General features: G+C 46.0%; 1 protein-coding gene across 5 annotated transcripts in view; it reads right to left on the minus strand.

Moving 5' to 3' along the window:
• FAM118A (family with sequence similarity 118 member A) overlaps window positions 1-21,680 on the minus strand; it is a 30,872-nt gene extending 9,192 nt beyond the window's left edge. Inside the window, exons 1-7 of one of the 5 annotated variants that reach the window (XM_021710962.1) lie at window positions 21,335-21,411; window positions 11,036-11,091; window positions 10,046-10,301; window positions 6,006-6,227; window positions 3,444-3,572; window positions 975-1,260; window positions 585-624 (exon numbers count right to left, since the gene is read on the minus strand). In XM_021710962.1, the coding sequence (XP_021566637.1) occupies window positions 620-624; window positions 975-1,260; window positions 3,444-3,572; window positions 6,006-6,227; window positions 10,046-10,301; window positions 11,036-11,082 (945 nt within the window). In that variant the 5' untranslated portion in view covers window positions 11,083-11,091; window positions 21,335-21,411 and the 3' untranslated portion in view covers window positions 585-619. Of the gene's footprint in view, window positions 1-584; window positions 625-974; window positions 1,261-3,443; window positions 3,573-6,005; window positions 6,228-10,045; window positions 10,302-11,035; window positions 11,092-13,913; window positions 14,115-21,334 lie in introns of those variants that run through there. The other 4 variants (XM_008055171.2, XM_021710960.1, XM_021710961.1 and 1 more) reach the window with 4 other exon arrangements.
• Window positions 21,681-27,312: the final 5,632 nt, after the last annotated feature.

The following is a 27,312-nucleotide window of genomic DNA, read 5'->3' on the forward strand; positions in this document are numbered from 1 at the left end:
CTGGGCTCCGGCGATCCTTCCGCCTCAGCCTTCCAAGTAGCTGGAATTACAGGCATGCACTACCACAACCAGCAGATTTTTTTGATTTACTGTAGAGATGAGGTCTCGCTGTCCAGGCGGGTCTCGAACCTGCGGGCTCAAGCAATCCACTCACCTCAGCCTCCCAAAGGCGCGGGATCACAGGCTGAGCCACTGAGCCCGGCTGAGGAACATTAATTAAAAGGAGTGTGGCATTCAGTAGAGCAGGGAAAATGTGTTACTTGAAAAAGGAAATAAAAGTCTTTATAAAATCACTTTGTGCTTCTGAAGTTTTAATCTTTATTTATTCATTTTTGAGTTGGGGTTTCACTCTATCACCCAGGCTGGAGTGCAGTGGCATGATCATGGCCCATGCAACTTCAGCCTCCTGGGTTCAGGCAGACCTCCTGCCCCCATCTCCTGAGTAGGTGAGACTACAGGTGAGTGCCGCCACAGCCAGTCAAGGTTTTGTGGAGATGAGGTCTCACGACGTTGGCCAGACTGATCTCAAACTCCTGGGCTCAAGCAATCCTCCTGCCTCAGCCTCTCAAAGTGCTGGGATTACAGGCATGAGTCACCACATCCAGCTAAGTTTAAACTTTTAAACTGCAGTGACAAGAAAAAAGTATGTCTGTATCTTTTAAGTGTAAATGTCATAACTCATAGACCTGCTGTGGTCCAGGTAAACTGAAACATTGAATAAATGTGTGCAACTGCAAATGTGTGCACAGTCGTCAACTTCAAAGTTACTTTAAAGATCTATTTTATAGGCTGCACTATCACACCAATTATTCCATTATCCCAATCTTCTAATTTTGAATTGCAGATGCATTTTTTCAAAAATGAAACTGGAAGACTGGTGATTTTTATGGCATGTTAATCACATCTCAACAAAACACAAAACTGGAAGAACCCTATGAGATTTGTACCTGAAGGGTGAAGAAAGAACCCCATACCTGGACTCCGCTGTTTGCAGATCTGGGTGGCAAGGTCTTGCACATATCCCGGAAAATAGTCAAAACAGTCCCCATAGGACACTACTTTGATTCCATGCAAAAGCATGTCTGCTTGATGCTTAAAGAAATGGTCTTCATTCTCCTTGAGCACAACCATGTAGTGCTCTAAATCCACCTTATTCGGCACAGAGTAAAGAAAGAGAGCTTGGAATATCTGATCACGCAGGGTCTCTCCACAGCCCACAAACAGAAAAGACTTGGTTCGGTATAAGTTCTGCAGGACTTCCTGTGAAAAGCCAATGAAGAAATCAGGTGCTCGTTTAAAGAACGCAAGAGCTTATGACTAACCAAGTCACATACTTGTCCTTTTAAATCACTGTTTCCTAATAAGCCGTTCCAAGGGGCCATGAGGAACACGGTTAGAAGGGCAGGACACTCTCTCTTGACACGGCACTCAGGTCACCCCAGAGCTGCAATCTGTGGCAACAAAGGCCAAAGCTGGGCTAAGAGTACACCTCTCACCAAGGACAGGGAGTTTCTTCTTATCTGAGCCGGGGTAACTGGCCCGTGCCCAAAATCAGTGACCAGTGTGGAGGCACCTTACAGTAAGGACAGCCCGTTGCCCACCCTGCCCCCCATTCACCAGTGCAGTTCCCTGACTCAAATCTTCTAAGATTAGGTGCAATTTAGTGCGTGCCTGTAGTTCCAGCTACTTGGAAGGCCGAGGCAGAAGGATCGCTGGAGCCCCAGCAGGTCAAGGCTGCGGTGGCCAAGAATGGCCACTGCACTCCAGTCTGGGTGACAGAGTGAGACTCCAACTCAAAAAAAAAAAATTTTCAGTTTAGAAGCAGGTACATGTAAAACCCTGAAATTTATGTCTCAACAGATCATATAGGGGAACTTTTCCAGAGTGTATAGGGTTTTTGGGAATGAGAGCAGAACTAAGACAGGGATACTCAGGCAAGCAATAGAGAATCACCAATTCCGATATCCAAACATATCAGAGAGGTTCAATATCAGCACATACTAATTTTTTTTTTTTTTTTTTTTGGAGTTGGAGTCTCCGTTGCCCAGATTGGAGTACAAGTGGCATGCTCACGGCCACCTCAGCATTGACTTGCTGGGCTCAGGCAATCCTTTCGCCTGAGCCTTTCCAAGTAGCCGGAACTATAGGCACGTGCTACCAGGCCCGGCTAACTTTTTGATTTATTGTAGAGATGAGGTCTTGCCAAGTTGCCCAGGCTGTTCTCAAGCCCGTGGGCTCAGGCAATCCGCTCACTTCAGCTTCCCAAAGTGCTGGGATTATAGGCTTGAGCCATCACACGCAGCCCATATTGATTTCTTATAACTAACCAAAGCATTAATCATGCAACTGAAAGGCATCCATCCAATCACTCATCCTGCTGACACCCGTCCCAGTGTTATACAGGCCCAAGGATTAGCACTTAGAACAGAGTGCTGAACCCTGAGCCCACAAGTGAATCCACAAAGACAGAGTTTCTAAGTGCTTTAATAAAAGCACTTGAAAGTGCTAGGAAGCACAGCTTTTCCATACTTCATTCTGTCTAGGGCATCAAGAAAGCCTCACATCAAAAAAAGTTGAGTGCAGTTATGCACAAAGATAGTCCCAGTTACTCAGGAGGCTCAAGAAGGACAGCTTAAGGTCGTTGCACTCCAGCCTGGGCGATATAGCAAGACCCTGTCTCGAAAGCCTTCACAGAGAATTAAGTTTGTTTGTTTTCAATCAGCGTCTCACTCTATTACCCAGGCTGGAGTATAGTCACACAATCATGGCTCAACACAGCCTCAACCTCCTGGGCTTAAGCTATCCTTCTGCCTCAGTCTCCCAAGTAGCTAAGGGCACGTGCCACCATGCCCAGCTAATTTTTCAATTTTTTTGGTAAAGATGGTCTTGCTACATTGCCCAGGTTGGTCTCAAACTCCTGGGCTCTCTCAATCTTCCTGCCTCAGTCTCCTAAAATGCTGAGATTACAGGTGTGAGTCACTGTGCTTGGCCTTGAATTTTTAAAACCTAGAGGAAGGAGAGGAGAGCATTTTAGACTGGAAGATGCCTGGATGAACATGAATTGATGAGTAGGGAGGAGTGAATGGAACATTCCAGAATGTACTGGGCCCTATCCATCATACTGGGCAGAAGAGAACCACCGAGTGGCTGGTGCTGGCACAGAGAGGATAAGATCAGATCTCTGCTGTTTAAGGAATTATGAATTCCTTCCTTGAACAATATTTACTGAGCATCTATTCAACATACAGGCACAGTGCCTGGCCCTAGAGACAATGCTGAGAATACGAGAGACATGGCCCATCCACTACAGCTGTGTGGAGAGCCGATCTAAAGGACAGAAATGCCTTGAGCCTGGAAAACCACTCCAACTGCAGCCAAATGGCCAGTGGCCACTGCAAATTCCCCCAGAGGATGCAACCGGTGCTAATTAAGTCACACTATACCATTACTTCTGGGTCTTGAGTGACATCTTTATATCCTGATGGATCCAATACCATCCCACAGGGGTCTGTGTATAAGCCATGAATATGAAGAACTCCATATTTGATGTGTCCTCTTGCCCACTGAAGAACCTATCAAAAATCAAGCCAAAACAAAGAAAAACTTCATGTTATTTCAAACAGGTATAAGAAGAAAATATTCAAATTGTATTACTAGATCTTCAAAACTACCTAAGAAAGAATAAGATAGATGTTTTAATTTATAACAACATCTTTAAAACATAAAAGAAATTCAGCTGTTAGCCTAGTTATTCTTGTTATACTTTATCAAAAGAACTTATTTAGCCAGTCTTGGTGACGTGTGCCTGTAGTCCCAACTACTTGGGAGGATTATTTGAGCCTAGGAGTTTGAGACCACCTTGGGCATCAAAGTGAGATCCAGTCTCAAGAAAAAAAAAAAAAATTAAAAACAGTTACACAGAAATATCTTTAACATCTGAAATTACAGCAAGCTGTTAAGAGTGATTACTTTAGGGAGTTATGGGGCCTTTTGCTTCTAAGTTATATGATATGTTTTAAATACTGCTATTTATATATTACTTTTACACCCAGAAAGAATATATATATATGGAAAGAGGTATTTATCAAATGGCAAACTACATTATTTCCAGTTCAAAATGCAGAAGAACCTTACAAAGATGCCCATCAGGTCAACCAAACACTATCCTCATGCCAGAGCCTGCACATCAGTAGGCAGAGTAGATACAAGCACCAGCACCCTCGGGGCTATCACAGTGCAATGAGCCAGCAGGTGTTTCTGTTCATGCCACTGGCAGTTATCTCCAGAGACACCATCACTACAATAGAAGCCTCAGCAGGTGGAACCATGCTGCTCAGAGGAGGTGTCCATCGCGTGTCAATGCTGGCAGGAAAGGGCACCCAGGGCTGCCTACTCCCTCAGGTGGCCTTGCCTGTGCATACCACCCCCTGCAAAAGAGGAGTGTGCCCAGGTTCACGCCGACTCTGGCATCTTAGATGAGACAGAATCTCTAAAGGCTTCATTTTCCTTGTATGTAATAATATAAGCAAATAAGCAAAGAAACTATGTCTCAAAAGAAATACAAATGGTCAAGATGAAACTATGTTCAACTTCAGTAATAAAAAAAATACAAATTTAATTTTTTTAACCTATCAACTATTTTAGTTTTTCTGAAAAACACTACATGTTGGCAAGATATGGGAAATGGATGCGCCCATAACTCCCACACACAGCTGGTGGGAATATAACTGGTAACCTTTCTGGAAGACAGTCTGGTAACATATTATCGGGCTTCAAAATAGTCATGCCCTTTGATACTGATATTCTTCTAGGAATTGATCCTGAAAACAGAAGGACATAAAAGTATATGGGTTTTATAGCATACTTATAATTATAAAAATATGCTAACAATAATAGAGGAAGGGAAACAATTTTAATTTAGTATTATAGTCCTATTGCCATCAAGTTTAAAATGCTTTTAAAAACAGCACAACAGGAATGTAATATTAATATAATTATAATATAATCACAGTGTGTAATAGTAAGAAAAAAATTAGGATTAAAAAGTTTGCGTATGTTATGATCCCAATTTGTTAAAAATTCTCAGCAATAGGTCAGTGGGTGATTTTACTTCTCTTTATTTTCTTTACTATCCATATTTCCTACAATGACTATAATAAATAAATTTAAATGAGAAAGCCTTGCAGACCTACAGGACAGAACACATCAAGAAAATAGGAACAGGTCAGATGCGGTGACTCATGACTGTAATCCTAGCACTGGGGAGGCTGAGGTGGAAGGATCGCTTGAGGTCAGGAGTTTGAGACCAGCCTGGGCAACCTAGTGAGAACTTACCTCTAGAAAAAAAGAAAAAAGTTGTTTTAATTAGCCAAGTGTGGTTGTGTGTGCCTATAGTCCCAGTTACTGGAGAGGCTGAGGAGGGAGGATCACTTGAGCCCAGGAGGTCAAGGCTACAGTGAGCCATGATCATGCCCCTGCTCTCTAGCTTGGACCACAGAGCAAGACTCTGTTTCAAAAGAAAAAGAAAAAGAAAAGTTAATTCAAAAAAAAGAATAGAAAAAAAAAGCAAGCAAAAAAACTCCTAAGAAGCACAGGACATTACCCTGTCAGCTCCCAGCTTTGCCGAGAAAAAAAGGCTAGCACAACCTTTCAAGAATTAATGTTTTGTTTTCCTGTGAAGCATAGCATCCTTGAGGTTGCCAGTGTTCGATCTTCCACTATTATTATTTTTTTAAGATCAGGGGCTGGCTCTGTCACCCAGGCTGGAGTGCAGTGGCAGTGGTATGATCATAGCAATCATAGCTCACTGCAGCCTTGAACTCCTGGGCTCAAGTGATCCTCCCACCTCAGCTTCCTAAGTAGCTGGGACTACAGGCTCACACCACCACACCCGGCTCCATTACTAATTCTGTAGTAGTGACAATGCTGTAGAAGTGACAGTTGCTTCTAACCCAGGCAGGGCCAATACACGGAGCTTCTCCATACCCACCACCTGTCACCCATACCTTAGTCTTGTCCTTCAAGTCCAGAGACTCCATGGGCTTGTTCTGTTGCTGGCCAAAGATCTCCAGCAAGTTGTCATAGTTTGTGGTCAGGACCATGGTGCCCCTCTCCATCAGACTGAGGATGGACTGCAGCACCAGAGGGTTCTGGATGTGTTGCTCCAGGTTGTCAAAAACCTCCATCAGGCAGTCCTGGAAGAAGTTGGGCTTGGTGTCACCTGTACGCTGTGGAAGCGGGGAATAAGAGTTACAAAGACATCAGCCTTCAACTACTGAGCACCTAAGCAGGCGGCATTCTGGGTGAGACACAGGAGTTTAAAGAAGAGAGAACTTAGCTTCATGGAGTTTACGAAAACCCCAGAGGAGGGGAACAAGCAATGTACAAATATATCAGACATGGACAGTGAGAGATGCCATGGGAAAGTACAGCAGAGAAGGGGGGAAAGGCGCTGCAGGGAAACCAGGACAGGGCCAGGGCACCAGGCAGCCTCTCTGATAAGAAGACATGGGAGCAGAGGCCTGAGAAGTGAGGAATCCTGGAGAGTGTTCTTAGCTGAGGCAAGAGCACAGAGTCAGCAACGGGTCAGCATGGCAGGAGAAGAGTGACAAAAAGTGTCCTCAGGTGAGGTCACAGAGATGACCTGAAGCCAGATCATGAGGAGGCCTTGAAGATCATGGTAAAGACTCCGGCTTTCCCTCTGAGAGCTGCAAAAGTCCTGGTCTTCTCTTTCTTGATGGTATATGAAATAGTGTGTCTTTTTTTCTTTTGTAGAGATGGGGTCTCGCTATGTTGCCCAGGGGTCTTGAATTCCCGGCCTGAAGCAATCCTCCCACCTCGAGCCCCCAAAGTGCTTGGATTACAGGCGTGAGCCACTGCGCCGGACCTGAAAAGGCGTATCTTAATGGCACCTTAAGTTAGGTGAGAGACTCCATAAGATCAGGATGAGACCTGGCCTCGATGAAGCCCCAGTGGTCACCAGTGACCTTGACAGGAGCTTCTCAATGCAGTGGTGGGGCAAAAGCCTGATGGGGCGGGTTTGAGAAGAAAGGAACTGGCAACAGAAAATGCAACACCTCTGTGGAAGAGCTTTGCTGTGACCACCCAGAGAAAAGAGGGTGGGAGCTGGGAGGACACAGGTCAAGGGGTTTCATACACTCCCAGTGAGACTACCCACCCCTCGCTCAGCCCCTGGCCAGCACTTGACCTCACCATCACCCTCTGCCATCCATCAGAATCCATCCCCATGCCCTCTGTCCCTATCAGTCTGTCATCACAAGAGGCCCAAGACTCGCAGATCCCCACTCACCCCCATGGCTCTGGGCATACCCTCTTCTGACACCTCCCAACCACGCCAACCTTCCCACTGTTCCCAGCGGGTCTGCCATCTGCAAATTCCCCTATCTGCATCCTCTTCTGGGAATGCCCACCTTCTTCTTCAACTGAAACCTGGTTCTTGGCATCCCTGAAGCCCTCAAGTGGGGATGTTCCTCCATACTCCTTGGACTGGTGAGACGGACGGACCCTAGGCTCTCTGTCAAGTCTCTCCAGCAGTACTGCCATAATCTGTGGTGATTCTCACAGCCACTTGGGTGGCCCTTTCTGTATCATGACCTCTAAATCCCTCCCCATCACCCTCCTGAAATGATCCTGTCCCATCCCAACCAGTCACAATCTACAGTCACACCCCAGACCTCATCAGTACCAAGAGCTGAATCCTCTCCAGAACTGCTGGCCCAGCCTCCCCCTGTCCAACCACTCCCTCCCACCTGCCCACCTCTTCATACCTTGGCTCCCAGGGAAACTTTAACCCCATCAAGGCCCACGAGCCACTAACCAAGCCCATCACCACTGACCATCATCACTTGCTGTCCTAACATCCTGCCTTCTCCTCTTAAGCAGCTTAGAGTCCATAACTGATCACTGCAACTACTCCCCTGAATACACCTTCAACTCCCTCGGTCTTCTCTGGCTTTGGTGCAATTCTCTGAGAAAACCAACTCGGCTTCCTCCATACCTGTTTTCAAACTGTTCAACATAGCGAGGGAAAAAAAATCATGTCAGCTAGTCTCACTTTAACGCCTCCTCATGGAGGTTTTAAAAAACACACAAAAGTAAAGAGAAGAGCTGAATGATGCCCCAAATCCTCATCTTTTAGACAAACTATTCTCACTCTAGCCAGTCTCTCTTCAAATGCATGACAATGAGGGCCCTCAGTGCAGCCTGGGATCTGATCTGGTGATTGATCTTCAGGTGTTCTTTGCCAAGGTTGAGGACACATGGCGACAGGGGGGGCACAAATCAGTAGGAGTGAGTCCTGTGCTTTTTCCAAAAAGGTTTTGAGGATTTCAATATTTAAAGAGGAACGAATGGGCAACCCCCTTGGGTCCCCTCCCACTGTGGGAGTTTTTCTGTCCTCTCAATAAATCCTGCTTTTTAAAAAAAATAAAAATAAAGGAAAGAACAAGCAGGAGGAGGACGGGGAGAAAAAGGGGAGGGCAGGCAACGAGACAAGTGGTTTCATTCTGCTCAGGAAATCTGCATTTTACAAAGATAAAGTAAGCATGTGAGGTTACAGCCATCTGTTTATGAATAAAAGGAAGGTAGCTTTTGTTTGTGTTGGTTTTGTTTTGTTTTTTGCCTGACTCAGTTCCCAAGCTTAACATTTCCCTTTGGCAAAGTGAGTCTGGGGACCCAAGATTTCATTTTTCTTTCACAGGGTCATCAACTCCTCCCCTCTTCTGCCTCTGAAAGCTCTTTGCAAATTTTGTTTATGTAGACCCAGAGAATAAATATTTAGGCCTTGTGGGCCACATAGTTTCTGCTGTAGCTATTCAACTCTACCAGAAGCAGGAAAGCACCACAGACAATATGTAAATGATGGATGTGGCTGTGTCCTGAACTTCATTTACAGACACAGGACCGAGGCGGTAATCTGCCAACCCTTCCCCTGTGGTGGTAATTAGGACACCCATGCCTGGCATAGACACCTAACTAAAAGCATTTCCCAAACTCTGGCAAAGGTAGGTGCAGCCCTATGTAAGACTCTGGCCAATGAGATGTAAATGGTAGAGGGCTATATGATTTCCACGGCAGACTCCTGAAGGCCTGGGGCATAAGCTCCCTGCTCTCTCTCCTCCTCTCACTAACAGGAGTGTGCACATCATTTATGGCAGCCAACTTAGAGCATGAGATGAAAGCTGCCTGCTTAAGATGGCTCTTCCCCAGATACCTGCACAGATTTCTAGGTGAGAATTCGAAAGTGATTGTGTTGAAGCCATGTAGTTTTGGGTCTCTTTTTATAGCAACCTAAACTCTCCTACTCTCCCTGATGACCCGTTCACTTTTTTCCTGCTTTCTCCTCTATGTTCAAACCCCCAGCATCTCCCCATCCTGACTCTCAGTGATGACCATGCTTCTTTAATCAATACAGGAGTCACGAGAAGAACCCGCCCCAGCCTTCCCACAGTCTGGCGTCCCTGCATTTGTGCCCATATACCACGGCTGACCTGGGAGGAAAACGGCCTGGCCATGTCCCTCACCCCTGCACCTGATCCAGGCGATGCGAGAGCATCGTTCAGGAACTGTCTCCTGAATCACAATTTGCTTTTCCTCTCTCCTAGATCATCTCCACTTGCAGACAAAGAAGCTTCTCCCATTTAAGATGTTTTCTAGAAACCACTTGTCATCTGAAGAGATGTGGCCGACCTGCTTAAACCAACACACATCTAAAGGACAATCCTTCACTAAATGAATACAAAATCACCAAGCTCACACCCAGTGCAGCATGATAATACCCCTGAGGAAATCTCACATAGTCAGGCTCCAAGTAATAGGGGCTATTTTAGGAGCCCCGTACTGTACCTGACATCATCTCTGCTTAAAAAGATGATGTCCTGATGGACTAAGGGAGTTTTGGGTATCAGCCTGACTCTGCTGAGAAATGAACACAACATAGATGTTTAACAGGAGGTTCACAGGTCCATTCAAGCTGGTCTAGAATCAAATTGTCCCAGTGAAACTTGAAGCACTGTCTGACACTTACAGGTGACATCTTCCGGATCAGATCATGAGCAACAACCAGCAGGTCCCGGTCCTTTGTCACTTTCCTCCGGAACTCAGCGATGTCCCCAGGGTGAAGTACCTCTAGCTGCTCTGCGGCCTCGATGACCGCCTCAATGCAGCTTCTCCATGAGCAGAGGGCGGGGATTCCTGGGGCCACTGCTGCGCTGACCCCAGTCCCGATGACCAGGAGCAGTTCCTGGGGCTGTTTTCGGATGAGGCTTTTTAAAAACTTTCTGCTTAAAAACAAGGGAGGGAGCGAATGAAAGTCAACCCGGAGGTATTACCAACAGGAAATCTGGAAATCTCTGCCAAGTTCTGGCCTTGGGCCACACACACTCTCTCTGTCCCCGTTCACATGACTGGGAGACAGAGTCTGTGTATCATTCTTCTTGGCATATGCATTTTACATGTTCAACCCTCATTCCTTAAAGGATCTGGACAGCTCTGCCTCACTTACTGAGTTGTCCAGTGTTAAGCACATGGTTAAGTGATATATATTTATGAACAAAAAGCTCAGCAATCTGAATTCCTCTGAAGCTACAAATAACTTGTATATACAAACTATGATAACAAAATGATCCCTGCTTGCAGTGACAGATAAGGAGATTCCAGGCAAAATGCTAATATTCTGCCACCTACCAATCCCAGCCCACTTTATGGCAAGGACCTTGTTGCCATGCAACACTTTCCAACAAGCATAAGCTGCTGTTCCTGCAAAGCACTACACTGCTAGTCTCACACAGGACCCCTCTAATTACTTGTTGCTTGGTTTGGAGACAGGACTATGGTGACTTCCTTGGGCAGAAAACTGACTTCTGGAATGTTTCTAATATTGAAACAAAGGGTGGTTAATGGCCCTTGAGAGTCTCTTGTGACCCTTTCACCTTGTAGGTACTAAATAACATATGCTCATGATAGATGCCATATGAAGTCAATAAACCTGCCCAAAGGTATAGCTGACTTTATTTACCTTGATTTTTGCTCACTTCTGGTTGTTGTCTTTTCCACTGAATCCATCTGTGAATCCTAAAGAGAAAATAAGTCAGATGTGACTTCTACTTTCCAGAGAGAAGTTTTCATTTATACCCTGGAAGAGAGCTAAGGCTGGTATTAAAAATCAAAGATCCTGGGTCTTTACTTAAATTAGAACACCTAAAAAATGCCAGACAAATAACATACATCCAAAATGTCTCCTAAGCCACTGTGCCTGGTCTTGTGTGACTTAACAGGCTAGTCAGATTCTCGTTGCCCTACATGGGACAGAGCAGAAATGAAAATGAACACGCACGAGCAGATGGTGCAGCAGGCTCTGCAGCAGGCTTCCTGCTGGGGTTTTCATGCCGTATCTTACGACACCATTCTGGAAGAGCTTCCAGCCTACGTGGACACATACGACTTATCACAGAAGCAAGAAAGTGGCAAGCTACATAACAGAGTTCAGCGAGAATGCTGTTTTTCAGAGGGAGCACACATGCTCTGGGGTCCTGAGCATGGAGGGGCACCAGGCGTGGGTGGTGCACAACCCATCTCAGCACAGCACAGCTTCTCAGTTGCCAGGCCTCCTCTCGCCTGTGTTAGAATCCCATCTAAAGTAATCACCAAGGTAAAAAGTCAAGTCTTAGTTTCCACAAAAACAGGAGTCTCTAATCTGTCATGGGATTAGAGTTAATCTAGGTCTCTATCACCAAGCTATCTCCACAGTCTACAATTTTCCCAAAATTACATGTCCCCAATTCTATAACTAATATTTACTATAGACAATATTAGGGCTGTGGTTAGAGGTTGCTATATTGTATACAACACAATAAATCTTAGAAATAAAAAAATACCAAAAAGTTTTTTTTTAAGTTTGTAAAAATATGAAAAAAATAGCCTATAATCCTACTACCTAACAGCCAATAACGGTTAACATTTAGACATTTTCCCCTAGACTTTTCACTTTAAAATTTTTCCATAATTTAAGAACATGGTGCATACTCCACTTTTTTCATGCATCATAATAAAAATATTTCCCTAACGTTATTAACTACCCATAAATGGAAGTGTAATGTACATATATGGAATTCTACCTTACTGATACATCCCTAATGAAGGACATTGGTATAACAACATCCTAACAACCAACTTGGTGCTCAAAGCATGTCTATCATGAAATTACTTATTTAGGAGAGATTTCTAAGGAGAAAAGTTGCTGCGTTAGAGAATATGAGCACTCTAAAACACCTTAGCACATACTGCCAAACTGCTTTCCAAAGACAGCAAATGTTTTAAGTGCCTGTTTTGTCATATCCTAACCAGCACTGAATGAAAACTACTTTTCCACGTGTGTAATCTTTTTTTCCCCCCTAATTAGAATTAGGTCACCAAAAATAATTGTCCAAGGTAAGGAAACAAGGCTTAATCCATGTATAGGCATCATTAGATGGGAGAACTAGATAGAATTCAGGTTATCCCCTGAAAATATACACAATCGTGTAAATGCACACATACATTTTGCTCCCAGGAAAAGGGATTCAGAGCTTCCATCAGACTTTAAAGGTGTCTGTGACGTTACCTCAAATGCTAAACCACAGTCCGCAGGCAAAGAACATGAGGCCAACAGATCCCTGTAACCTGCCGAAGGGGAAAGGCTGGCAGAGTCAGGGCTAGTGCTCAGCTTCCCACGGTGGAGTAGCTATCAAAGGCATCAAAGGTCACATTGTTTTTGTGTTTTTAACCTGTTAGATATTTTCTAAGGAAAATAGCAAATATTGAGGTTCTCCACAAAATAATATCATGTAAAAATATAATATAAAAATATCTCATAATATAAAAATATAAATAATATAATCTCTCCACCATATGAGCAACCCTGGATCCCAAGTCCAGGTTTCAATGACTGGTTTATCTGATCACCAATCCTCAGTTTTATCAACTATAAAATGCAGATTCTTGCTCACTGGCCAAGTTTCAAAGGCTCAGGAATCTATTACATGAAAGTGCCCTGGAAGTTCAAACTGTTGAGTCAAATAGCTCAGGCTCTGACCTGTCCATAAGGCTGCCTCCCACGCTTTCCATCCTAACCCACTCCAGGGCAGAATTCGAGCCATTCCTGTTCAATCCTATTTGGAAGGCTAATACAAGATGCTCATCTACTGACTAATCCAAGAGCCCCTCCCAGCCTGCCCCCCAAATAATCTGCATGGTTTCAAAATACATACTCCTTCCCTACCTACGGGAAGGAGTCATTTATCTCAACCTACGCTACACAACATTTTAGAATATTTTTTAAAGTCACTGGCCAATCAGTGACCTTAAGAAACCACATTCCCCAAATTGCTACTATAGTAAAACTGAAAAATCTATCTCTAGTTCTTGCAATTATTGTTCAACTGCTTTTGATTCTCCATATATACGTGATTATAGTTACAAACTCAAAACCTAAACATTGAATTTCCGTATCTGTAATAACGTATGAACAAATTAAACTTTTGCAGTCTGTGCTTAACTCCAAAATAAAGTGATTTCAAGTTTCCCAAAAGAACAAGTTATCACTATTCACAAAACTTACATAACAGGTGAGAGCTTGTGCTCCTGGGTGGTTTGCGGCTGGCTTAAGTGCTCAAAACCTCTCTCAGCCTGAGCATGCAGGTCTGGAGCTGGCTTCTCAGACAGCACTTCAAACAGAATCATGCACACGCAGATGAGCCTCTAGACTTTAACACTGACATGTACCTTTAAGAGCCAACATGAGAAGTATCCAATTATATCAGAACTCAACCCAGTAACTCTGCACCGATGAGCTGCATAGTTGCCCATATTTAGACATTTACAGTTCACTGTCACACAACAATGTTTAAAGACATTACCTCATTTCCTGTTTTGGCAGCATAAACATCAGAGCCAAATCTCACAATAACCTAAAAATTACCCCCAATCTTCCCATTGTTTTTAAACCAGGGTTCAAGTAGAAGACTTCCAAAGCACTCAATACCTGATGCTGGAAGTTTCAGCAGAACAGTAAGCCTCTGGCATTCTGCTCCCATCCCAAACACCATTCTTCTGAGCCAATCAGATTCTAGACAACACTAACAAAACCCTTCAGAGGCCTTTTAGTTGCTGCATCCTTTGGTTTCCTTGGTGATGATGTCGTCACCACGGTTTGCAGGCCCAAAGCCAGGCTATCATAGCAACTCATTTTTTTCAAGAACCTATCAGCATTTTCTGAAAGCAAAATCAGGCCCCAACACAGATTCTTATAAGCAGTTCCTGCCTTTTTTATGCAAAGTCATTAATAAAAGTCTTACCAGGATGTTTTCTGCTTAGAATTTGAGATCACGAGTATTCCATGAACTAGCCATAGAGGAGCTAGAGACTGCCTTATTCTTTGAATTCCCAGCATCCAGCACTAAGTAAATGTTCATCAAATTGAGTACCATGCAAAATATAATAAACTACAAAGAAAGAACTCATTATTTTACAGCTAGCAAAACAACCCCTGATCCTGGGGGTAGAATGTTAATGACCCCAGTCCCACTTTCCCCCCTAACATGCCTCCTGCAATTCACACCCTCATATAGCCCCCTCACATGCTGACTATGGGCTTAGTCATGTGAGATACAAGCACAAGTCTGAGAAACCCTTTGACAATGGAGCCTTTCTCGTGGAACTTTACCTCGCAAAGCTCCATCCTGCCTCCTGAGAGGCTGAATGTCACAGGAGAAGCTGAGGCACACAGCTGACAGCCAGGTACGATCTGCCAACACAGGAGCCAGACTGCCTTGGACCATGACTGCGTGACTCCAGCAAGCAAAGCGCAAGACCTGCTGGGCCCAGTCCAGCACTGAGTTATAGAACTGGCTGTGGTTATCCGAAACCCTGGTTACCACCACCATTCTCCATGGTCACGAAGAGCAGAGGGGTGGGAAAGGGAAAAAAACAGAGTACCAAGGAGAGCAGGATGGATTGAGGGGTGAACAAGCATCCACAAGGTTCTGAAGGGACAGGGGAATTGTGTTTCAAGAACAGTAATTATTCATATTCTTTTTTGTTGTTGTTGAGTTGGAGTCTCACTCTGTTGCCCAGGCTGGAGTGCAGTGGCACATTCATGGCCATCCCAGCGTCAACCTGCTGATTCAAGTGATCCTTCCACCTCAGCCTTCCAAGTAGTCAGAACTATAGGCACACACTACTACACCCAGCTAATTTTTTGATTTATTTATTGTAGAGATGAGGTCTCTCCATGGGCTCAGGCTATCCTCTCACCTCAGCCTCCCAAAGTGATGGAATTACACAGGCTTTGAGCCACTGTGCCCCATCTATTCATATTCTTTTTGTCCAATATAAAAAAGAAAAACAAATTTTAAAAAAGAACAGTGATTATTAAAAGTGTCCTAGTAAAAGACTACTTACTTCCCATTACAAGCTACACTTTCACTTAACAAGCACAATGAATTAAAAGTGTCAAGTTTGAAGGATCCTCAAAAAGTATTTTTTTAAGGAAAACCTCTTATTTTATTTCTATAAATAGATGATCATATAAGTTTTGAGTGATATAAAAAAGCAGAGAGATGAGAGTGCCCAAGCTACATAGCACCTGATCACAGTAAAGGGCGGCAGATACACAGCTGAAGCAGACACACACTCAGAACCGTCCCTCTCACACAGCAGGAGTGAGAGACAGCACATTTGTTCAGTTTCCAAATGCTGACCTTTAAGTCACCTGTAGCCAATCCACAGAGTGATGAATAATGACCCCAGAATGTATAAAGAAAATCAGACAAGATCACTGTGACTACAAACAAGCTGATTTATGCTGAACCCTTAGAACTAGGCCTGGCAACATAGCAGGCTATTACCATCCACATTACTAGGACTACACTGCCACTGTCACAGAAGCCACCTCCACTAAGAAACATTTTCTAAACGTACTATTGAAAGGAGACAGGAGACTTAGAAAGACTAATATTTTAAAGTTGAATCCATATAACCAGGGTGGATCCTAAGGACTGGAATGTCCTTAAAGAAGCTAGAATCTATCAACTGCATTCTGCCAACACCTAGGCAGGTCTGGAAGACAGGGAGCCTTAGAATAGCACTTCCCAGCACGACCCCACCCCTAGCACATTACAGATAAGCGCTTCTTTGTCACAGCAATCTGGTTTCCCATGTAGACTTGTGAGAGCAAGGTGGCAAAAATCACTGAGCAGCAAGCCTAAGTATTCAAGCACAACTGGCAGTCTTACTTCTAATCACAAATGAATCATCTGGGGTTTGGCTGATAGACGTTTCTAATGAGTTTGATTAGCATGACTAGGTTCACCTGAGCCGGAAACAAAGCACCAATGGCCAAAAAATTAAGCTTCCAGAACTGCAAAAAAAAAAAAGCTTAGCCCTGAAACTGCAGTAACTCCATCCGAAGCAGCACTGGGGATGTGGTGGAGAAAACACAAGACCTGGAGTCAAAGAAGTGCCACCCTCCTCCAGAGAGGAGACCTCTAAACCTCAGCTTCCCAAACTGTCAAGTGGGAATTCCACCATCCACATCACTGACTGGACTGTGGCAGAGACTTTAAAGTGAGACAAATGTCTGAAAGGTACTTAATAAACTGTAAAATGTTTATCTATTACTATAAACTGCCTCAGAATCACATCACTTTTCCAAGGCAGTCACTATCAATTTAACCCTGGTTCTGGTAAAACTTAATTCATTACTAATAATTAGGGAGCTTCAGGGTGAAACATTTTCTTCAATTTATCAAAAATACAAACCTTTAATTTGAACACATGCTACTTAACCGATCACTTCTTAAATTGGCTTCTTGAAACTAGCACTCCAAACAGGGCTACGTGGGCATATATGCCCAAACCAAGAAAACAGCAAGACTTACCACTGGTAAAACAGTGAACAATCACCATTTAGTTCAGAAAGTAACACTAATGACTGCCACTTTTGGGGCCCTATGAAGTGGCTATTTGCTGTCACTTTCACCTGGCCAAGGCCAACACTGAACCCCCCCGTTTTTTTATTATTAAAGACAGAGTCTTGCTCTGTTGTCTGGGCTGGAAGGCAGTGGTATGACCATAGCACACTGTAGCCTTGACCTCCTGGGCTCACGCAATCCTCCCACCTCAGTCTCCCAAGTAGCTAGGATTACAGGTGTGAATCGTATCACCCAGCTGACACTGAACACTTTCAAATGAACAACCACCATGGCGTGTATAATCGTGTACCTTTTTCCATCAACATTAGTGCAGCTTGGAATGGCAAACAAATACACCTGGTATTTTACTGGGAACTCTGCCATTTACTGAAGCATTCACTGTTCTACAGTTTGTCCACCAGATGTGACAGGTCATATAACTCAAGTAAATGTGTTACTTAATGATAAGCCAATAATGGTAAAACACACCAAAAGGCAGGCCAAAGGCCCACTGAACCACCAGCACTTATCAATCCCAAGAGGATACATAAGACACATTCTAGAAAGTAAACAAATGAAACTTAAAATGACAGAATTTTAGAGCTGGAATGATGTTCAAGGCTATCTGACGCTAAATATCCTAATTTTCAAGCAGTGAAAATTGAGACTGAGAGGCAGTGACTTGGTCAACAACCCCCAAGGAGCTAAGGACAAGCTATAAACTCACTCTTAGCTCACACTTCACATTCCTTCCACTATCCTGGGCACTGCCTGGTCCACTGTGACCCCAAAACTTTATCCAAAGCACTCATTCCTACCTCTACAAATAAGGCAGAGTATGCTTAAGCTATGGTTTCACCTGCTCTCTGAATCCATTCCTTCCAGAAATGCTACAAGAAATAGCAGTCACTAGCAAGATATAAGAGCAGCAGGAAGCAGCCTCAGGCAAAAGAACCGGGGCACAACAGTTTTCTGTGGTCCTGGCTGGCTTATCACACGACTGTTCATGCTAACTTTGGCAGGGACAGACAAGGAGGGCAAAACAGACAAACAATGCCACCACTCAAAAGGACCGCATTCTCCCGCCAAGGAGAGCCGCAGGCTCCTTGGCGGAAGGAAGCAGGAGGAGAAAGAGCTGGGCCAACAAACAGGCACTGGCTGTACTACTTAATACCTGGGCAAGCTACATATTCCTTCTAAGCCTCTATTAACTTTATCCATTAAAAAAAAAAAGAAGAAAAATACCGTATACCTCCTAGGGTTGTTGGAAGCATTAAATGGAACAATATTTAAAAGAACAAAGCCTGGAACAGTGTGCTTCCCAGTATACCCTAGATGTGTGATGGGGCATCCTTCCTAGATTTAATTAATTACAATGAAATAAACTAAGAAATAGACATTAAATAAACAATACATAAAGCCGCCCCTCAGTCACGCCAGTCATACTGTAAGTGGTCACCAGTCACCTGTGGCTAGTGCACTGGACAGCACAGACAGAATGCTTTCATCATCATGGAAAGTTCTACTGCACAAAGCTATCCTAGAGTCTCCCTCTCCCTCACCTACAAAGACTTCCCTGCTCTGCCTCAGGGAGCAAGCTGGATTCTCTCCACTTTAGTCCTGTAGATTTTTCTTCCTAACTCTCTCTAATCCTTATTGTCTGCCACTATCTTAAAAGCCCTCACAACTTGTGTGACACTGAAAGCCACCTGTTTCCAGTTCCAGTTCCTCTAGTCCCATGCTATCTCCAGAGGGACATGTCTGACACATCTGAACTTGTCTCTCCTTTAGTATATACTTCCTGTCATACAACTCCTAAAATCCTTGGAATTTCCACAATGAGATCTTTCGTATGATAATGAGCTGATGGCTTTGCAGCCCTTTAGGTAGCTTCAGGATGGGGCTAGTCATCAAAAAGACTAAGGCAGGTGTAGAGGATTGGGACTTTAAGCTATACCCACCCAACCCACCTGGGAAAGAGATGCTGAAGGTTAAATTGATCACCAATGGTTTAATCAATCATGCCTATGTAATAAAGTGTTTACAAAAGGTCCAAGAGGATGGGATTTGGATAGCTGAACACATGGAGGATCCCAAAGGGTGGCACCCCTTCCTCCATACCTCATCCTATGCATCTCTTCATCTGTATCATTTATAATATTCTTTGTAATAAATCAGTGAACATGTTTCCTTGAGTTCTGAGTTGCTCTAGCAAATTAATCAAACCCAAGGAGTGGGGTCAACCAGAAGTTCCAGAGGCTCAGACTTGTGATTGGTATCTAATGGCGTGGGGTAGTCCTGGGAGACTGAGCCCTCAACTTGGTCTGATGCCATCTCCAGGTAGATAGTGTAAGACATGAACCGGGGGACACTCATTTGGTGTTGGCTGCAAGATTGATTGCCTGCTTGGTGGTGGGGAGAAATCCCTCCTCATATTTGGTCACAGAAGTTTTTCGTGTTGATTGTTAAGTGAGAGAATAGGAAAACACAAGTTGAGGGTTTTTTCCATACTCACATGTTCCCTTCAGGACTTCCAGCCCACCATGACTTTGAGCCATCTGAGACTCAGCCTCTCCTCACCCTGCCCCTCACTGCACTCTGTATGTATCTCCTGTGTGGACATCAAGCCCACTGTGATGCACAGACACAAAGTCACCCTGGTGAAGCTCTAAGGTGAACATATGCTCTATGGTTAAGGGACAACCTCATGTCAATCCCTAGGCTCAGACAGGAAAGAGCTGGACCACCAGTCTTCTGGGCTTGGGCTTTCAGAAGCTCAGTCCTGGTCTCCAAAGTCACCACCTTGGTCCAGGTCAGCTTCATCTCTCACAGGGCCTTGCTTCCTCCAAGAGTCTCCGCACCACAGCCAGAGCGATGATCGTTCAAAAACACACAAACCACCTCCACTCTCTTTAGGTCCCTCAGTGATCAAAAGCAGTCCATTCAAGAAAGAGCCGAGATCATGGTGGGCCTAGGGAGCAAAGCTCTCTGCAGTGGGCTCTCTCCACTGAAGACTCCCGCCTACATCTCCTTTACCACATTTTCCATTAAGGGAGACAACACATCTGCAGCCACACCTTGCAGTTTCCAACGCTGGTATGCTTCAGCAGCCTCTCCGCCTGTCACATATGCTCTGTCCCCTGAAGTTTGCCTGGAATGACCCGGACAAACTTCTCAACTTCAACCTTAATGATTCAGCCCACCTGAGACCTATCACCTCCTCTCAAACAGCTCTCCTTAACACTCCTTCTGAGCACCCCATGCCCCCCTCGCTTGGGGTGAATGCCACTCACTGCACCATGCTGCCACCACGTAAAGGTGACCTACTTGTCTTACGGCCTCCTCTCACTAGGCCCTGACAGCAGGGACTGTGTCACCTATATCTCCGGTGCCAATTCCTGGAACCTACCAGGCATTCAAAAAAATGTTAGTTCCCTGAATGAAAAAATGAAGATGAGACAATCTAAAAGTATCCTGATATGCCCTAACTCCTTCCGCCACTTCACATCTCTTGCTCTCTAGACTGTCCCCTGAGGACATGCTGCTCTCTAGACTGTCCCCTGAGGACATACGACTCTCACCAGAGCATTAAAAGTTAAACAGTCTCTACCTTGGCCTCAAGGCAATAGTAAACACAAAGGCACATGCAGACAGGTACCCCATGTCTGGCTATACAGTGGTCATCAGACCATCTGTTCCATGAACCCACTTCTTTTAAGCTATGGCGAAAGATTCACAAAACCTGGGAATACTTTCATGGATGACCTTCAAGGCCATGGCCCTCAAGTTTGAGAAACCCAACCCTGAGATGAGGGTGGAGAAGGAGCCAAAGGTCATGGAACGCTTCAGGGTAAGTGGTAAAGACAGGTAGAAAGGGAAGCTGAGGGTGGTGGGATGGTGGCACCCGGATCCGGCAAGTGCTAAGGAGAGATGGCAGGAAAGTTTTCACCCAGGAAAGGTGGGGGAGTCCTCGGGGCAGGGGAACCTGAGGAAGTCTCCGGACGTAGGGTCCTGAGAGAATCTTGAGAGTTTCTGGAACCAAAAGTTCTCCGGGCTCTCAGGGCCCAGAAGCAGTCGAGGGCCTCAAGGGGTCTCGGAGTCCAAGGGAAATCTCGAAGAGTCTCGGGGTTCGAGGGTCTTGAAGATGTTCGGGGCCCACAGGAGGCGGGGACTCCCAAAGGGTCTCAGGAGCTGGGGGCGTGGAAAGGTAGAGTGGATCCTGGGGGTGTTCTCGGGGGCAAGGGGCCCCAAAGGAATGTTGAGAGGGGGTTCCGGGAACCCGAGGTATGTTTGGATCTTGAAGGTCTCGGGGTTCCCAGGGGCTCTCGATGCATGGACCCCGGGCCTGCCCTGACCCACCCCCTCACCTGCGGTGCCGCCCAGACGCTGGCCAGAACTCGCGCTCCCGCCGCCTCCTCCTCCGCGGTCGACGAAGTCTCCGGGGTCTCTAGATGCCGCGCGCCCCTCACGTTGGGCGGGTCTGGGGGGACAGTACTCAGGGAAGGGACTGCGCGCGCACGCTGGGCGGGAGCCGGAGCCGGAGCCGAACGAAGCCGGAGCAGACGCCGCACCCCCTCCAGTCGCCACTACACGTTAGCCGGCCGCTGAGCCACCGCAGCGCCTTCCCCCACGCGCCCGCCCCCGCTGCACGAAGGTTCCGCCCCGAAACCAACGGCCCAGCAGTGGCCGGAGGCTCCGCCCCGGGAGGAGGGCGGAGCCGGGGCGCGCGCTCCGCCCCAAGTCTCCGGGCCCGCCCACCTCGGAGGCCCCGCCCCTCAGTCTCCTGCGCAGGCGCAGTCGAGTGTACGGAGAGCCTTCGAGCTTTGACATCCGCTTGGCGGACCCCGCTTGCCCACGGTGGCTGCGGGTCCCGCTTTCTTATCTGCAGAACTGGCGCCGGCGAGCTTTGCAGGGACCTGGCGAGCATTAGATAAGATCGGAAGCTCCCCTCTACATCTGCGTCCTGCGCCACACTGCACAGTTTCCATCCTCAGACCCGAGTCCGGCCCAGACCTGGGGCTAGTCTCGATCCCCAAACAGCCTTCCACCTGCCTAACATTCTCCTCCACAGCCCTGTTTTCTTTCCTTTCAGAGTGCTCATCACTCCCAGAAATTGCGTGCAATTGTGGTTGCCTCTTTCCCTTCTCGTGAGAGCCAGTACTTTGTCCGTCTTGTCCACCTTTGGGTGCCCAGGAGCTAGCACCGTGGTGGGCACGCCGTGAGTGTCCAGATGTTTGTGCTGGCGTGAATGTCTTCCTTGTGCTCTTCTCTCACCGAGAAATACTCTTCCCCGGAGTCTGAGAATGGGACCGGCTTAGGTTGAATCCAGAGGGGCCTATGACTTCTTGCACATCCCTGCCCCGGGTTCCACACCTGTAAAGCGAGAATGATGTAGTGCCCGCCTCCGGGGGTTGTCCAGAGGACTAGATGAGATACACGTAGGTGGGCTTGGCCTGTGCCCCCCAGTGATCTTATCACTCAGGTGATTCTCCCCTCCACTTTCTCTGCCATTGGAAATTTTTCCCTTTCCCTAAACAAGTCCCAATCCAATCAAGAGCCACTTCCTTTTCCCAGCATCCCTGCCCTGCCCAAGACAGAGTTCATTATTACTTCCTCTTCATTAACACCTTTATTTTTCTACCTGATTTTCAAGTGGGCTGTTAACATCTTCCCCTACCCTAGCCCATCTTCTGTGACAGACGCTGGTCTTAAGTGTTTAACAGCCTGTGAAATTTTGGGGGCCCAGAACACTGTGGGGACAGTGACTTCTGGATGAAAAGGCAGCTGCTGGGTTTCCTATGTGGGGCCAGGCACCTGCCTGAGAACTTTGCACACGTTCCTTATTTAACCCTTAGAACAACCATATGAGGAAAGTGTCTTCATTATAACAATTTAACAGAAGGGTAAACCGAGTGCTCAAGAGGTTGTGCAGGCAGTTCCAGGCCCCAACCCACACATTTAACCACCACTGCATACAGTTCCTCATCCCCTGAATGTGCAATTTAAATGCACTGCAATTCAGTTCATATGCACCTGCTACTCTGCTGGGTGCTGGGACTGTGGACCCATGGGAGATACAACCTCTGCCCTCAAGGAGCTCCCAGGCCCCAGCAAGAACCTTGATAAACAGGACCTCAAGGGCTAGGGGTTACAGAAGCCAGATCCAACATGCAGTGGGGCCCAGGCAAGGCATCCTCTAGGGTCCAGGATGGTGGAACAAGAATAGTCATAACCCTTCGGCCAAGTTCAGCCCTATTAGAGGCTCAGGCTGGAAGTCTCAGGTCCTCCACCCAAAAACTCAGCCAGGCAGCCTTACAAGAACAATGACAGCAAAAGAAAGACCTTAGAAACAAGGATTCTCACCCTTTCCCCTATATCTAAGAGAGATGCAGCTGCTTCTCTCAATTTTTGTGAAAAATCACTGAGAGGTGTGGCTCCCTTGTCATCTTATCATTCTGAGTAGATAAGGAGCTGGACATGGCGGGTTGGCCAGGGCCCAGCGTGATGCTGGTGCGAGGGTGTGTGTGAACTGTCACTGAGCACTGCAAGGTGTCCGTGTCCTACCCTCTACTCATCTAGCACGAGCATGTCGCATGCAGCATGTCTTGAAAAAATAAGTGAAAATGTGTGTGCATGAAACAGTAAGGCTTGGGTCGGGCTCGGTGGCTCAGCCTGTAATCCCAGCACTTTGGGAGGCCGAGGAGAGTGGATTGCCTGAGCCCACGGGTTTGAGACCCTCCCAGGCAACTTGGTGAGACCTCATCTCTACAATAAATCAAAAACTAGCCAGGTGTGGTAGTGCGCGCCTGTAGTTCTGGCTATTTGGAAGGCTGAGGTGGAAGGATTGCCAGAGCCCAGCAGATTGAGGCTGCAGTAGCTGGGAGTGTGCCATTGCACTCCAGTCTGGGCAACAGAGTGAGACTCCAACTCAAAAAAAAGAAAAGAAAAGAAACAGTAAGGCTTGGCCCAGGGACCAGACCTGATCAATTTCTGTAGAAAAGTTGCCTGTGGAGGCATACAACAGGGGCTGCCCATACTCAGGAGCTGGAGGCTACAGTGAGCTATGATTATAGGTATGAGCCGGGTATGATGGCTCACACCTATAATCCCAGCACTTTGGGAGGGTGAGGCAGGAGGATCGTTTGAGGCCAGGAGTTGGAGACCAGCCTGGGCAACCAAGTGAGATTCCATCTCTACAAAAAAAGGGGGGGGGGTGGTTGGCATCCAGTGAGGCATTTGGCTATTTGGAATGTATGTGTTTTTGTATATGTGCATACACTACTGTTTATTGAGCACCTACTGTGTGCCAGGCACTATTCTAAGTACTTCAAGACATACCTTTCCTCACTCTCACTGCCACCCTATGCAGTAAGTCTTATCAATCTTCTTTTATTTTATTTTTTTTTACTTGGAGTCTCACTCTTGTCACCCAAGCTGGAGTTCAGTGGCATGCTCAGGGCCACCACAACCTCGTCCTGCTGGGCTGAGGCAAAACTTCAGCCTCAGCCTTCCAAGTAATTGGAACTACAGACGCATGCCATCACGTCCAGCTAGTTTTTGTGATTTATTGTAGAGGCGAGTTCTCACCAAATTGTCCAGGCTGGTCTCAAACCCACAGGCTCAGGCAATCCTCTCGCCTCGACCTCCCAAAGTGCTGGGATTACAGGCTGAGCCACCGAGCCCGGCCTCAATCTTTAATAGACTGAAAAACAAGCTTAAAGGACTTACAGCAACTAGTCCAAGCTGGAAAGTAGACATCTGCTTGGGATTGCCATTGGGGTCTGTCTAGCTACAGAAGGGGCTTTGCACTGTCAGAAGAGAGAACTGACAGATTCACAGGCAGGGCCCCCGGTGGGGAGCTCTGAAGAGTGACCAGAAAGGAGAGCAGGGACCACAGAACAATCCTTCCATCCTGGAGAGGAAGTTGAGGCTTTACTGTGTGGCAAGACCCACATCATAGGTGCCCTGCACCAGTGTACAGACTAGACATATACCTATCATGTGCCCCTGGATCACACCCTACAGAGTTCACTGGCATTATACACTATACGTCCTCATACTGTGTGTGTCATTACACATACATGCTGCAAACACACTTATGGGAAAGGACCTCATTAAGCCTTTGGAGCCTCCTTTGTGCCCCCCACATACACACACCCATGTCAATTTTCTACAGAAACTCCCTGCAGATCCTGTTCTCTGGGAGAGCTGGCACGAAGGACTGTGATGCCAGCACTGGGCAGCAGGTGGGCTGTGTGTGACTGGCAGGAGAAGGCAGGAGGGGAGCTGGCCCCAGGGTTTATTGTCCATTTCCCCACTGACTACATTGCCAATTCCACGAGGGCAGGGGCTGGTCTTCCTGTAGCGTCCTCAGTTCCTAGCACCGTGGATGCTCAGTCCATATTTGTTTAGCGGTCCTGCCAGTCCTCCTGAACATATCATGGCTGCTGGGGAACAGAGGACATGGATTGGTGAGTGGAGACCTCAGAGCAGCTGTTGCAAACTTCCAGGCAGGCAGTAAGGAGGCCTGAGTTGGGACGTGGGTGGGGTCTGGGGGGGAGGGCAGAGCTGATGGCAGAGAGACTTTTCCAAGGTGCCAGGACTTGATGAGGCTATGAAGAAAAATGAAGTTGCGTGAAGTATAAGATGCTGCTAAAAAATCAAAAGGACAAAACATAGAACGGAAGAAATTTGTAAAACATATATTGGACCAAGGACCTCATCTAGACTATAAAGAACTCTCTCAGTTCAATAATAAGAAGGTAAACAACTCTCCCTCCCCATAAAAACTGGGCAAAAGAATTGGATATATACTTCTTCAAAGACAATATATGGATGGCAAATAGGCCCCTGAAAGGATGCTCGATATTATTATTAATTAGAAAAATGCAAATCAAAACCACAGTGAAATACCATTACATGCCACTAGAATGACCAAGAGTGAGACGATTAGCCATACCAAGTGTTGGCGAGGACATGGAGGAACTGGGACTCTCACCCACAACTGGCGAAAATGTCAAGTGGCACAACCACTGCACACCTATTAGAATGGCTAGAATAAAAAAGAGTGACAACAGCAAATGCCAGGAGGATACAGAAAAACTGCCCATCCATGGCTGATGGGAATGGGAAATGGTGCAGTCATGCTGGAAAATAGCTTGGCAGTCTCTTTTACAAGTAAATATGCACTTACTATAGAACCCAGAAATTGTGCTCTTGGGTATTTATCCTAGAGAAATGAAAACCATATTCATATAAAAAACGTGTACACAAACGTGCCTAGCAGCTGTGTTCATAATAACCAAAAGCTGGAAACAGCCCAAATGTCCTTCGGTGAGTGAATGATTAAACAAACTGTGGTACATTTATATTGTGCAGCAATGAAAAGGAATGCACTATTGATACCTATAATAATTTGAATGGATCTCAAGGCAATTATGCCTCTGTCTGCTGTCTTTCACCAAAGGGGGGGGCATCTATAAAGATAACATATTGTGTGGTTCCACTTATGTAACTGTTTAAAAATAGCAACATCATTGAAATGGAGAACAGATCACTGAGGGCAGGGGTGGGGCTGGAACTGGGGAGGGCTGGGTGTAGCTATGATGGGATGCAGGAGGGAGCCTTGTGGAGATGAAACAGTTCTGTGTCTTGATTGTGGAGGTGGTGACCCAAAGCTAGATATGTGATCAAATTGCATAGAACTACACACACACACACACACACACACACACACACACACACACACACACACACACATACATGAGTGCTTATGAAGCTGGGGAAATCTGAATAAACTGTGGATTGTACCAGTGTACATTTCCTGGTTTTGATATAATTATGCTACAGTTATACAAGATGTTAACATAGAGGACGGGTAGGTGAAGGTGCTCAGGACCTCCCTGTATTATATATTTTTAAACAACTTTCTGCAAATCTATAACTATTTAAAAACAAAAAGTTTTAGGCCTGGCGTGGTGGGTCATGCCTGTAATCCCAGTATTTTGGGAGGCCAAGGCAACAAGAGGATTGCCTGAGTCCAGGGGTTCAAGATTAACCTGGGCAACATAGCGAAACCTTATCTCTACAAAAAAATTTAAAAATTAGCCAGGTGTGATGGCACATGCCTGTAGCTACTAGGACGGCTGAGGTGGAAGGATCACCTGAACTCAGGAGGTTGGGGCTGTGGTGAAACATCATGGTACTACTGCATTCCAGTCTGGGTGACAGAGTCTCTGACTCAAAAAACAAAAATTATTTTTTCTGAAAAATGGTGCAAACATTTTGGGAAACAGCTTGGCTATTTCTTTAAAAATTAGTCATATACCCACCATATGACGCAGCC

This window comes from Carlito syrichta, unplaced genomic scaffold (genome assembly GCF_000164805.1).
Source record: "Carlito syrichta isolate Samal-C Ts95f unplaced genomic scaffold, Tarsius_syrichta-2.0.1 Scaffold301761, whole genome shotgun sequence".
NCBI lineage: Eukaryota > Metazoa > Chordata > Mammalia > Primates > Tarsiidae > Carlito > Carlito syrichta.